The sequence below is a fragment of the Cottoperca gobio genome, chromosome 18, assembly GCF_900634415.1.
Source record: "Cottoperca gobio chromosome 18, fCotGob3.1, whole genome shotgun sequence".
NCBI classification, from domain to species: Eukaryota; Metazoa; Chordata; class Actinopteri; order Perciformes; family Bovichtidae; genus Cottoperca; species Cottoperca gobio.
In genome coordinates this window covers 7,406,259-7,418,603 of record NC_041372.1, presented here as the reverse complement: position 1 = coordinate 7,418,603, position 12,345 = coordinate 7,406,259, and the positions used below count along the sequence as shown (strand labels likewise).

General features: G+C 40.4%; 1 protein-coding gene across 2 annotated transcripts in view; it reads left to right on the top strand.

Annotated features, from left to right (window-relative positions):
• The window catches only part of ehbp1l1a (EH domain binding protein 1-like 1a), a 40,250-nt gene extending 28,365 nt beyond the window's left edge, over positions 1-11,885 (top strand). Inside the window, exons 15-25 of one of the 2 annotated variants that reach the window (XM_029455210.1) lie at positions 4,229-4,322; positions 5,021-5,187; positions 5,278-5,326; positions 5,432-5,941; positions 6,037-6,088; positions 6,262-6,305; positions 6,407-6,518; positions 6,727-6,826; positions 7,499-7,572; positions 8,863-8,977; positions 9,135-11,885. In XM_029455210.1, coding sequence (XP_029311070.1) covers positions 4,229-4,322; positions 5,021-5,187; positions 5,278-5,326; positions 5,432-5,941; positions 6,037-6,088; positions 6,262-6,305; positions 6,407-6,518; positions 6,727-6,826; positions 7,499-7,572; positions 8,863-8,977; positions 9,135-9,228 — 1,411 coding nt within the window. In that variant the 3' untranslated portion in view covers positions 9,229-11,885. Of the gene's footprint in view, positions 1-4,228; positions 4,323-5,020; positions 5,188-5,277; positions 5,327-5,431; positions 5,942-6,036; positions 6,089-6,261; positions 6,306-6,406; positions 6,519-6,726; positions 6,827-7,498; positions 7,573-8,862; positions 8,978-9,134 lie in introns of those variants that run through there. The other variant, XM_029455209.1, reaches the window with a different exon arrangement.
• Positions 11,886-12,345: the final 460 nt, after the last annotated feature.

Sequence of the window (12,345 nt, the reverse complement as noted above, 5' to 3'; positions counted from 1 at the left end):
AGTAGCTCTAGTACCTTGACAATACAGTGCATGGTACATTTCTGCATCTCTGTGAAGGCTGTATTTATTATTATTTTTATTGTGTTGCTGCCTGAATTTGTGGATCAAGCATTAAACTCCGTTGTATCTGGGTCCTCAGCAAATCACATGTTGAAAAGGTTGATGCAAAGGAAACCCAAACATGGAAGAAACTATTGGACATGTCAGAGCCAGCTGGTGTCTCTGGCTGGGAAGTATTGGAAGCCGAGGGAACAATTACAGAGAAACAGATCAAATCCTCTTTGTCAGCAAAAGAGGAAGAGTCGTCAGGATTAGTAAAGGCTATTGTGGGTGTTTTCCACAAAGGGTAAGTGTAAGACTGGTCTGAAACTAATAGTGTGAAGCATGCAACATAGTGTGCATCGATTATTGTTACCCTAAATATATAATAAGTGCAGAATTTGACATTTCAAAGTTTGGGGTAAAGTAAAAACGGGTCTACATCTGCATGGGAATGGATTTTACTTTCTCCAATACTTACTGGTTTCTATAATTAGCTACATGTTTATTGAAACCATTGTTTTCGCATGGTTCCAGGTTTCACTCACTGACTCCAGTATCCATGTCTCACAGTTATGAAACAGTAGCATCCATTTTGGGGCCGTCTGGCTCTACTCTAGCTGAAGTGGAGCACCATCCAAAGGTTGCCTCTTCTATGGATCTGAACGACAAGACACTGACCCCTTCAGATGAGTTTTCACCACATTTTGCGGACAACACTCCTCCCATACAACAGATAGAGGGCCAGTTTGAAGACATTAACACCAAACATAACACTGAATATCCAACAGGTGCTGAGCCTTACATGTTGAACTTGGTAGGTGATCAATCAGCGTCTCCATCGCCAACTACCGACAATGATGATGGGTTTTTGGTTTGTGTTAGCATGAAGAAATGGCCACCTCTGACAGAGGCAGATATCAATGAAATATCAAAGGAAGATGGTGAAAAAGAACAAGAGGCCCCACTTGATCAATGGCATACAAAGGAGAGGTCACTCGCAGGGCAGGAGTCTGTTCAAACACCTGTTTACTTTGAAACTTTGTTAGCAAGGCACCAGACTGAGACAGACCAGGATGAGGTTAGAGCAGTGTCAACTTCTTCACAGCTGGATAAAGGGTGAGTGCTGCGGGATAATGACCCAGTTAAGTGTTTGGTTGCACGGTGTGATAGTGTACATGTTCTGCATTTTTGGTGGTAACATTGTCTTTTGTTCTGCTTACGAGCGCTTACTACTCAGGAAATTGTGATGGTCAACTATTTGTGATTGTCGCCAAGATTGGCATTGTGATGTGGAATGGTAATGTGGCCTTTTTTGTAGCGTTTGACGTAGGTGTTGTAGCTCAGGGCACCGTTGTCTTTATGTCCTTTATATGCTGCTGTGTTGTTTAAATAACAGTGTGCATGTATACAAGTAAAGCAGAATATTTGCAATGACAGTCAGATTTGTTTTACAATGTGTCATAAGATTTGGTTGCTGTCTTTTTGGTTTGGTTTAGATAAATTGGCTGGAGATAAGTTGCATGGTACAACTATATGATAAAGTAAAGAACAGCAAATTCTGAAGCTTGTCCTTTCTTTTCCTTAAGCCCCCAACAAACAAACATGGAAGGAATGTCTGCTACTTCCCTGCTGCCTACATCAAATGAGTCACTTACAGATGTAAATGTACATAGGGAGATGCTCATGGACAAACCCACAGTTTTTCAGGACATTTCAAGTGGAGTTGGACAACAAACTGACATTGCTGTCCCTCAGCGAGGTAGAAAGCCCAAGAGAAAAGTTCCAGAGCCTCAACAGAAAAGGTTTGATCAAGGAAAAGACACTGTTCCATTACGACCACTCAGACGGAAGGACAGTTTAACACCAGACCGAAAACATAAATCTGATGATGTGTCGGTCAAGCTCCTTCCTGAGGTTATTCCAGTCCAGTCTGTAAGGAAAGATACTAGTGGTGAGATACAACCTGCAACTACCCAATCCTCCCACATAAAGAAAGGAGACAGTAGCATTCCTCTTAATGTACCTCAGAATGGTCATACCCAAGAAAGTGTTAGTGCTCAAGTTGCGCTATACACAGGTGACTTTAGACAAAAAGGAGAAGCTGAATCAGTGCAAATATGTATTGATGTTGTCGCGCCTCCTCGTGTGAAAAGAAGAGATGGTAGTTTACCACCTGAAACTCCACAGAAAACTACTCCTTGCAAGCCTCCGAGAAGAAAAGGAAGTGTCACTAGAGAGATATCTGTTAGAAAAACTAATGACCAACAGGATTTGAAAGCCCAAGACAGTTCTTCTTTGAAAACCACAGGTCCTGTTTCTCCTCAACCTTGTGAGAGAAGCTCTGATGGCTCAGATGCTCTTGAACCTTTACAGAGCATTGATAAAACCGGTCAAACAGAAACTGAAATGATCCCTTCAACATTTGTAGGAAGAAAAGACCAAATAACCAAAGAAACATATTTAGTTGGGAGTGCCTCTCTACAGGCAGACACTCTACTGGTCTGCTCAAAGGACACAGAGCAAACCTTTTGTACCTGGCCTAAGAAAGACATTAATACATCTGTCCAGGCCTCTTCTCACATAATTCCTTCTTCGAGAACAAAGGAAATTGAGAGCATCACCCCAGAGCCAGAACCAGAAATATTTCATGTTGAGCAAACTGCTTCTCTCTCAATCATCAAGAAGATATGTCTTCCAAAACGTGGCAAGAATTTGACCTCAAGCAAAATTGACAGTGACAAGGAGTCTGTAACACCAATCCAGATCGACAACACTATGGAAGAAATAAAGCAGTCAAATATTGCTGGTGACACATCTGTTGAAACGATCAACATCACATGTTCTCAGAAATCAGAGGATGCATCAGAGATAGCAGAAGCAGATAAGAAAACTCTTCGTATCCCAAGGCCTCGTGTGAGGAAACGTTTCAGTGGCTCCTTCCCAGATGACATTACAGCTATGTCAAGCACGTCTAAGGCTTCTCATGGAGACGAGGCACAGGCAGCAAGGCATAGTGAACCATCACACATTTCCTCAACGACTAAAGAATTATCAATGGTGCAACACAGCAAAGGCTTACCCCCTCCTCTGGGTGGTCAACCTTCTACATATACAGAAGAAGCAGTTCCTGTAAAGCTGAGGAGAAACAGATTGACCATTGAGAGCAGTGTTCAAGTAGAGGATGGTCATATTTCAGAAAAGACACCAGGAGCGTCAAGCTTGCCCGTACCAAAACCAAGAGTAAAGAAGCGTCTTAGTGGTTCATTCCAAGATGACATTACAATCTCTGGCTCACCACCTCCTTGCCTGGCAGACATAGTAACTGACACCACTGGTTATGAATCAGTCCAACAGAATGAACAGTCAAGCTTGCCTGTTCCACTGCGACGGGCCAAGAAACGTCTTAGTGAGACTTATTCAGATAGCACACCACCTGTAGACAATGTATTCCCCATAGAAATGGAATTATTTCAGAAAAACCTGGAGGATACATCTGCCAATAGCAAGGAAACAAAGGAAGGCTCAACATCACTGGATTCAAGTGTGATCTCTGAAGGAGGTTTCTTCACAATCCAAGGAGAAGATGATGCTGCTACATCAGAGTTGGAACGGGAGGTATTGGAAGCAATGGGAGAAGAAGTATTTCCTCAGGTAGACTCTGTAGAAGATACTGAGAAGGCATTGGATGAAATAATTAAAGGCTGGACCTTTACAGAAAAACCTGTTGTGACAGAGGACTTAGAGAAAGCTGCAGAGGCAGTGTCTGAGCAAGCTGAAATTGAAAGAATCCTGGGAGAAGAGGTTGATAGATCACTTGATTTCGCTGTTGCATCTTCTCAGGATGACTGGCTGCATGTAGAGGATGATAAAGACAGTGAACCAATGGAAATAAACTCAAGGAAAGAAATGAGGGACGAAGAGATGGACTTTGGATTTGTTTCTGTAGATGCTGGTTGTTTACAGGAAGAAAGGTAAGATTAGCAAGTACACATTTAGGTGTGGGGGTGTACTCATCTGACTAACTCTACACAATAGAAATTCTCATGTCCTTGTCTAATTATCTAACATGTATGTGGTTTCATTAGCAAAATCATAAACAGTGTTTTGTTGTTGTTGATCAAATGATTTATCAAAAAACTTGTGGAATTTACTTCTCTCTTTGCTTTGTTTTTGTGTGTCTTTCCAGGCAAATGGAGAAGTCACAAGATCCTGGCGTCCACCAAGCCAATGAACCAACAACACCTCAGAAAAGACCTGCAGATGGGGCTGCCGCTCTGGAAGTATGTTAAAGCTGCAGCACATATATATTAATGATTGATCAAGTATAATAATGCACAATGTACAAGATGTTGCTTGGAGTGAAGAATTATCACCAACTCTGCAGTTCTTCTAATCTTTAAGGAGATTGTTAGCCTCTTCGCCCTCATTGTTTTGGTTTTATTACCTGCAAACTCCATTATCATCAACCTAATTTCCAGCAGCAGCAATTGGCCATTTTCAAAAAGCCTTGAATTACCCACTGTCTACCTGCCCATAACCAAACAACAGACAGACACTGAATAACTAGGCTTGCTATGGTAGTCGGTGTTACCGGTGTTACATGGTGTTTGGGCATACACAGATTAAATAACTTGCTCCCCAGTCTTTTTGCTTTTTAAAAACAAACAAACTAATAAAACCCATTTAAAAACCTGTAATTTGTAAAGCGTGTTACCAATACTAGTCCAATGCTACTGCAGCTCCAAATCAATGCCAATATTTCTCTGTGTCTGCTGGATCTTTTAATTGTCAATAATGCTATATATTTCTTATGTCATTGCTCTTCCGTTATTTTTCTGCCACCAAAATGGCAAACAAGCCATTTAATAATGGTCTTTATTCAGTCACAAGCTCTAACTTGATAGTTCAAGGACTATATGATCTTAAATGTAATTAATATTACAATTATTCCCAAATATTGTCATTTTGTGTGTTCCAGAGCTTTTCGCCCAGTCCCAGTTTAGTAACATCCAGTCAGTCTCTCCTGGACTGGTGTAAGGAAGTAACACAGGGTCACAAGGGAATGAAGATCACCAACTTCAGCACCTCCTGGAGGAACGGCCTTGCTTTTTGTGCCATCTTACATCACTTCCAACCAGAAAAGATGTAAGAAACATTTAAAACATAGTTGGTCTACAGATAAAAAAGTAATGCATACACTGTTTTATGTTTTTTTTGTCTTTTGTCTTCTTGTAGTAATTATGAAATGCTGGACCCCTATGACATCAAGCACAACAACAAAAAGGTGATTGGCTATCTTTTGATTTAATTTACCAACATAAACTTATCATTACTTTATCATGTGTTAATTGATCATTTATAATCTGATCTATTTTCCTACAAATTGCAGGCCTTTGATGGCTTTGCCGAACTTGGCATTTCCAGGCTGATGGAGCCTTCGGACATGGTCATGCTAGCAGTGCCTGACCGCCTCATTGTCATGACCTACCTCAATCAGGTCCGCACCCATTTCACGGGCCAGCAGCTCAGTGTGCTTCACATAGAAAGGGATGGCAGCGAGTCCAGCTATGCAGTAGCAGGGGACAGGGATAGTCAAGAGGACCCTGAGGCAACTGCTCGCTACTGCGCCCAGAGGCTCCAGGAGGAGGGTATAAGTCTAGATACTAATGGGACTGCAGGCACAACAGCGTCGGACAGTAACCCCAGGGATGTCCTTCCCCCTCCCAGAACCAAACGGTTGCAGGTTGCTGGAGCAGGCGGTTCTCAATTACCAGTGGCACCCCCAAGGACTCACTTCCTGTCCAAGACCGGTTTCTCTCATGTCAAAGACGCTGATCTGGTCAAGAAGCGTAGGTCTCAGCGAAGGAGTGGGTCAATAGAAGAAGGAGACATATCAGTGGTATGATATTAAATTTATTATTAAATTATCCCTTTTATTCTTATTAAATTTTTCTCTTTTATTTATCTGATATGAGGAACTCTTTTTGTCTGCAGGTTGTTGAAGGGCAAGAAGACAGTATAATTACCCGGAGGAAGTCAGACACTGGTTAGTCCTTCTCAAGAACGGATATCATATATCTGTTATAATATATATATTAACATAGCCATATTTTTTTTAAACATCCTTTTGTGTTGACTTTATTTGGACATGGTGATTTGGAATGTTTAGCATTGATTCATTCATACAAGTGGTATAGTTCATTTGCGTTTGTCTCACAGAGAGAACAGAGGCTGTGGTTGAGGAGGGAAGACCAGAAGGCCAGGTCAGTAACAATTTGTTTCGTTGTCTGGTTGAATATCTAGATCTGAAACCTAACTGGCTGTAGGTAATTGCGTTTGTTTGTGTGTGTGTCAATGTATCCAGGACCCCAGCCAGTACGTGCTGAGTCAGATCGAAGCCCTGGAAGCGGAACAAAATCATATTGATAACAGAGCAGGTGTGGTGGAGAGGAAACTCAGACAGCTACTGGAAACAGGCAAGACAATCTTAATTATGTACTGCTACATATTCGTGCACAATAAATAAAAACATATACATAAATATATTTAAACAACAAATAAATGATCGATTTTAGTGTTAGCAGTTCTAATCTTATTCATTATTCTCTGTGAATTATCACAATTTAGAAAAGTAAGAGAAGGACTATTACAGATGGGTTATTGTAATGTGATTTTCTCCTGCAGGCAGTGACAAGGTGGAGGAGGAGAGGTTGATTCAGGAATGGTTTACGCTGGTCAACAAGAAGAATGCTTTAATCAGAAGACAGGACCATCTGCAGCTTCTGTAAGACATCCACGACACACACTGCTGGAAACAGGCACATAAACTATAGAATTTACAGTAAAATATTTACAATTGACAAAACAATCTCACCACAAGGTCCATTTAGTAGCAGTTCTGGAGCTTTTCATCATTACAGAGGGAGTTGTGCAGTTGTCATCGAATTGTAGAAATTGTTAAATGTGTTCCATCATCCATTTAGGCTTAAAATAAACTTTAAACTTGAGGCCTACATTGGCAGAAAGCCCTTAAATTGCTCAGATAAAAATTGGAATTCGAACATCTACACTCCATCTGAGGAACATCTAGACAAGCTACTGTGTGGACCACGAGTTTCGAAGATCAAAAATTATTTTCAAAACTCAATATTTACAATGTTTTAGATAGCTGAGCTACGTAAGATTTGTATGTAAAATCTCTTTGTCATTGTGCAGGATTTCTTATTTCTGTTATGCAAACTGTCACAATTAAACAAAGAAAGTATAGGTAATAGTCCATTCTTGACTTTTGGTGCAGTAATATGGCAAAATAATTACTCAAAGTGCAAAAGCTGTCTGTTTATGTTTAAAACTATAAAGCAACTCTCCTCCATGGGCACGTACGTCACACATGTCACACATGTCACACATGTCACACATGTCACACATGTTGTAAGGCATCTTTTGTGATTGACAGGCTGGAGGAACAAGACTTGGAAAGAAAATTTGAGCTGTTAAACAAAGAGCTGAGGGACATGATGGCGATTGAAGGTACGACTTTATTGCTAACCGTACATCGCTTCAACAACAACACTCCAGAACACAGTCCATGACACGCCGACACCAAACACTGTGGTTGATGCTCATACTGTGGGGTTGTGCTCCTCGTGACCTTCTGTCTCATTGCATGGAATTAAAGCAGAAAGTGTCAAGATGTTCTTGTAATTCTGTGTATGCCTTTAAAATATGTGTGTGACTGCAGCTCTGTGGGTTGTGTTTTTTTTACAGCATCCTAAATGACATATAACTTCTCCTATTAACAACGGATAGGGGTGAAAGGCAGCTTTCTGGGGATAGGAGATTAGAGCTTCTCAGCTTTGTTCCGAAAAATAAATTTCTACAGAGATATACAATGGCTTTTAAATTAGGGAACTGAAAATTGACAACGAGTGGTAAATGACGTGATTTCAAGCTGGATATAGCCAAAGTTCACTGTAAAGGGTTATTTTAGACCTTTCAAATATGCAGAGCATGAGCAGAGCGATGTGCATGCACTTCCTCCTAGGCGTGTACGAGATAAACAAAACGGGTTCCCTTGCGCTACTAGAACTTCACAAGGAACCTTTAACTTTATTTTTAAGACCCTACCTACAAAGGTTTTCAGGGGACCTCAGGTGTTAACTAAAGGGGCCAGAGACTTCCTGACACCCCCTGTATTTTGCACACTGATGAATGGTTTAGATGTGTTGACTGAATGTAAAGGTAGTTTTTTGTCAATGTTTGGTGTTTATACGGAAGCCCTCAGAGGTGAGAGCAAAACATTCTGGTGAGTCTAAATCTCCTTTGTTCATAACTTAAGAACCCAGGTTAAATAAAAACTTTTGCTGATATAATTTTTCTAAATCGAAAGCAGGTGGAAAAAATCTGTATGTTGTTGTAATACTCATTTCGACCACAAGAGGCTGAAGTGCATCTCTACCCCATGTTCTAAATAGGACTAAAAGCATTCATGTTTTCTTCCGGGTGAATTTTAGGGTTTCCGTATGACAATACAATTATTTCCCCACAAAGATGGATAAGTAATCACAATACATAGTTGTGATGTCAGTAATGTAACATAATTGTGAATTTTTTGTGAAACAAAATTACTGCACAGCCCTAAGTTCTGATGTTGTCTGTCAAGTTTGCCATCTTTCTTGGCTGTGGTCATCCTTCTCTCATCCTTTTCCAAAGAGTTCTCCCCCTCCTCACTATCTCTTGTTCGTGTGTGTGTGTGTGTGTGTGTGTGTGTGTGTGTGTGTGTGTGTGTGTGTGTGTGTGTGTGTGTGTGTGTGTGTATAGAGTGGCAGAAGAGTCAGGCCCATAAACACAGAGAGCAGCTGCTGCTTCAGGAGCTGGTGTCACTGGTCAACCAGAGAGACGAACTGGTCCACGATATCGACGCCAAAGAGAGAGGGTGAGACACTCACTGTGCTGTGAGAAGGGGTTAATAAAGTCTAAGTCTCTTTCTTTTACTGGCACTGCTCCGTCACACATGTGTGAGCTGGACGGACGCCTGAAACGCATCATGTGTAGACAGCCTGTGACTCTCCTCCTCTCCCCCTTGTCTTCAGAGCTCTGGAGGAGGACGAGCGCCTGGAGCGAGGCCTGGAGCAGCGGAGGAGGAAGTATGCCAAACAGCAGAAAGAAAAGTGCGTGATGCAATGATTTTATCATCCTCCAGCCACAAAACGCTGGCTCACCTATCTGAAAGAAAGTGGGCGAAGACAAAACCAAGAACGGGACGATCATGTTCGGTCCTCTTTTACCTGCTGCCAGACTAATTGGTGTGGCTTTAAGTCGGCAGTAAGAGGACAATTAGACACAGCTGACCCAAGGAGGGTACTTCTGAAGCAATTTGAGCTGGATGTATTTCCAATGGAGACTCAGATGGCTGTGAGAAATGTCAGCTATGTTTAGGTTCTGAATCAACTTTTATTTTGGTTTGTTTCCCTTTTTAAGTGTCTTAAAATGTGGCGCTAGGCTCCATTTTATGACCAAATATTAAGGTAATTGAAGAGGGCAGTAGTGTAATTTCCCCAAATTCAATGTCCGTTTACCAAACCCTACAGGATGTTCAGCACCCTCTGAGCTGAGGAGGCATCAGAGCCTCAGAGAGATCTGCTTGTACGTTTGGACCGTTTGCTTTGCATTTTCTGTGCTATGTGTTTGATCGAAAGTGTGTATGCGACTGGAAATGTTGGATACAGATATAAGCTGCCAAAAGCAGGAGGGAGTAGGTTTGACCAGTGTTTGTTTGTTAAGGCCGACAGTAATGCTGACATGTTGGGATTGGAGCTGCTGATAACCAAAATCTAGTGCCAGTACATAAAAAAAAATGACAAGGATTCAGTGTTTCCTGGTGACTGTAACTCATGACAGGTTGAAAAAGCCTCAAAATACCATAATAAATAGCATAAGTACTCCAAATGGAACGTTAAAACACACTTTGCCTTCTAAAACCATCCATATAAATATTTCGGATCCATCACACCTATCAACGGGAAGACGTCTTTCCATAATCGTTATATGACCAATATGTCAGTTTTCTGATCCGTGTAAGGTTTGGTTAAAGGGACAGTTTACCCTGAAATTAAAAATATATCTTTTTCCTCTTACCTGTAGTCATATTTATCGATCTAGATTGTTTTCGTGTGATTTACAGAGTGTTGGAGATATTGGCCGTAGCGATGTAGGCCTTCTCTCCAACATAATGGAGCTAGATGGCACTTGAGCTTGTGGTGCTCAAATGTAAAAAAAAACTACATTACAAAAACTCAACAGCAATGTCTCGTTCCAGAAATCATGGCCGGGTTACTCAAGAAAATCCACAGACGTTGTAGTTAGCGGTTTAATGTAGGAACTATTTTCTTAACCGTATCACTGCTCAGAAGGAGGCATTCATCTGCTCATGGACGAGAGGCTTGAGGTCACCTAAACTAGCTAACGTTACAGCTCTACTGAGGAGGACGCCATTTAAGTTTACATCTCGCAATGTGGCAAGCGCAAGCCTGTACTGTCCCTTTAAGTTTAGCCTTAAAAAACGGCAGGATTAGGGTTAAGGGTGAGGGTTGTTGTTTGGGAAAAAAAGGATTTAAGGTTATGGAATGATTGTGGTCATGTTTAAATGTTGACAACGTACAACAAACGTATGTACAACAACAAGTATCGAGGAAACTACATTTTTTGAACATCCACTTAGTCACCACAGTTGCCTTATTGAAGGATGTGCCACATTATAAATGACTGTAAAAAAAAACAGCCTGCCTAAAATTTAGTGAAGATTGCAATTCCATTGGAACTGAATTTTGGTCATATACTGCCCTTACGTTTGGATATTTTTTATTGTTACAGTAGCTATTTGGAAATTGAATTCTAATGTAGTCGGATTTTAGTGTTAGAGATGTTTAAATGTTTACATCCTATTGTTTAATGGGATACATTTGCAAATGGATTGCAAGGGCAAGGAAAGCAGCCATAGAACAGATCAGAGTCTTCTAAATAACTTATTGGATTAATTTAAAGTTTTACTATTTATTCAAGACATATCAAGTGTAAATTGCTATGTATTTTAACCAAAACGTATAGCCCTCATTATTGTAGCATCTGACTTCCATGTGTGTAGAGAATGTTCATACAATAAATTAGCATGTATTTTCTCTGTAAACTGATACAGAGACATTCATATTCATGACAGTGACATAGGAATATTTCTATTAGATTTGCACACTTAGGATTTTTATTTTGCCACTTCTTAGAAAAATGTTCTAATAATAAGATTTTTAAACACATTCAATGACCCCTGCCATTTAATTTCCTATTCAAGGAAAAACTAAAAATACTTTTACATTACGTAAATGTTTTCTTTGGAATTTGAAGATGTGACTGTTTCCTCAAAATAAAGCAAAATCTCTGTTTGCACAATATTTGCTTAAAGCGAATTAGCGCTTCAATCTCTTCCTAGAATTAAAGGATACTTCCTTATGTTTTTAACTCAAGTACAAGGATTGTTCTATAACAGTGATATTTCTGGGCCAGAGAGGTTTTCTTTTATGTTTAAAAGTTTGCAGTTCTCTTGTTGCCATAATTGCTGGTTGTAGCAGCTCTGACCTCCACTTGTGTGAATAAGTTACAACCTGTCAAAAGAATTGCTGTTTTTATTTGTGGTTTTTATGTTACATTTGCACTATTTGTAAAGTTTGGAAAATACAAAAGATTTGAATGCCTTAGCACATCTCGTGCAGGTTTATTTAATAATGTAAAGTAATTAAATATATTGCATTATATCGGTATCATGAATCCATAAAGCATTTGTTCAGAATGGGTTTTTGAGGTCTGATTTTGGTGTCTTTAAGCTGCACTATTTTGTAGTTTTTTTTAAAAGGTTCTCTATTCAGAGCATATCTATGATTGAAGTATTGCCTCCACACAGCTCCACGCACAGCTCCACACTGCTGAGCCGGCAGCTAGCAACTAACAGAGCTAACGTTTGGGCGGGCTTTGGTTGCATGCAGTCCGTGTGGAGAGCAAAAGATGCGGAACGCATTGGCCGAAATGCAATCTCACAACCCATCGGCTATCGTCTGAAGACAGCTTTTTATTAGCTAAATAATAAACTGTTAACTGAGTATGAACTGGCTACTTGTGAAACAATCCGGTTGTAGACATCTTCTCTCAACTCCAACTCCATTCTTGTGTCTCAAGTTGCTGATCGGACTGTAAACAATGCACGGATAAAGAAGTCTTTGCCCAGATATCAGTAATTCATTATCCGGGTATCGGCTG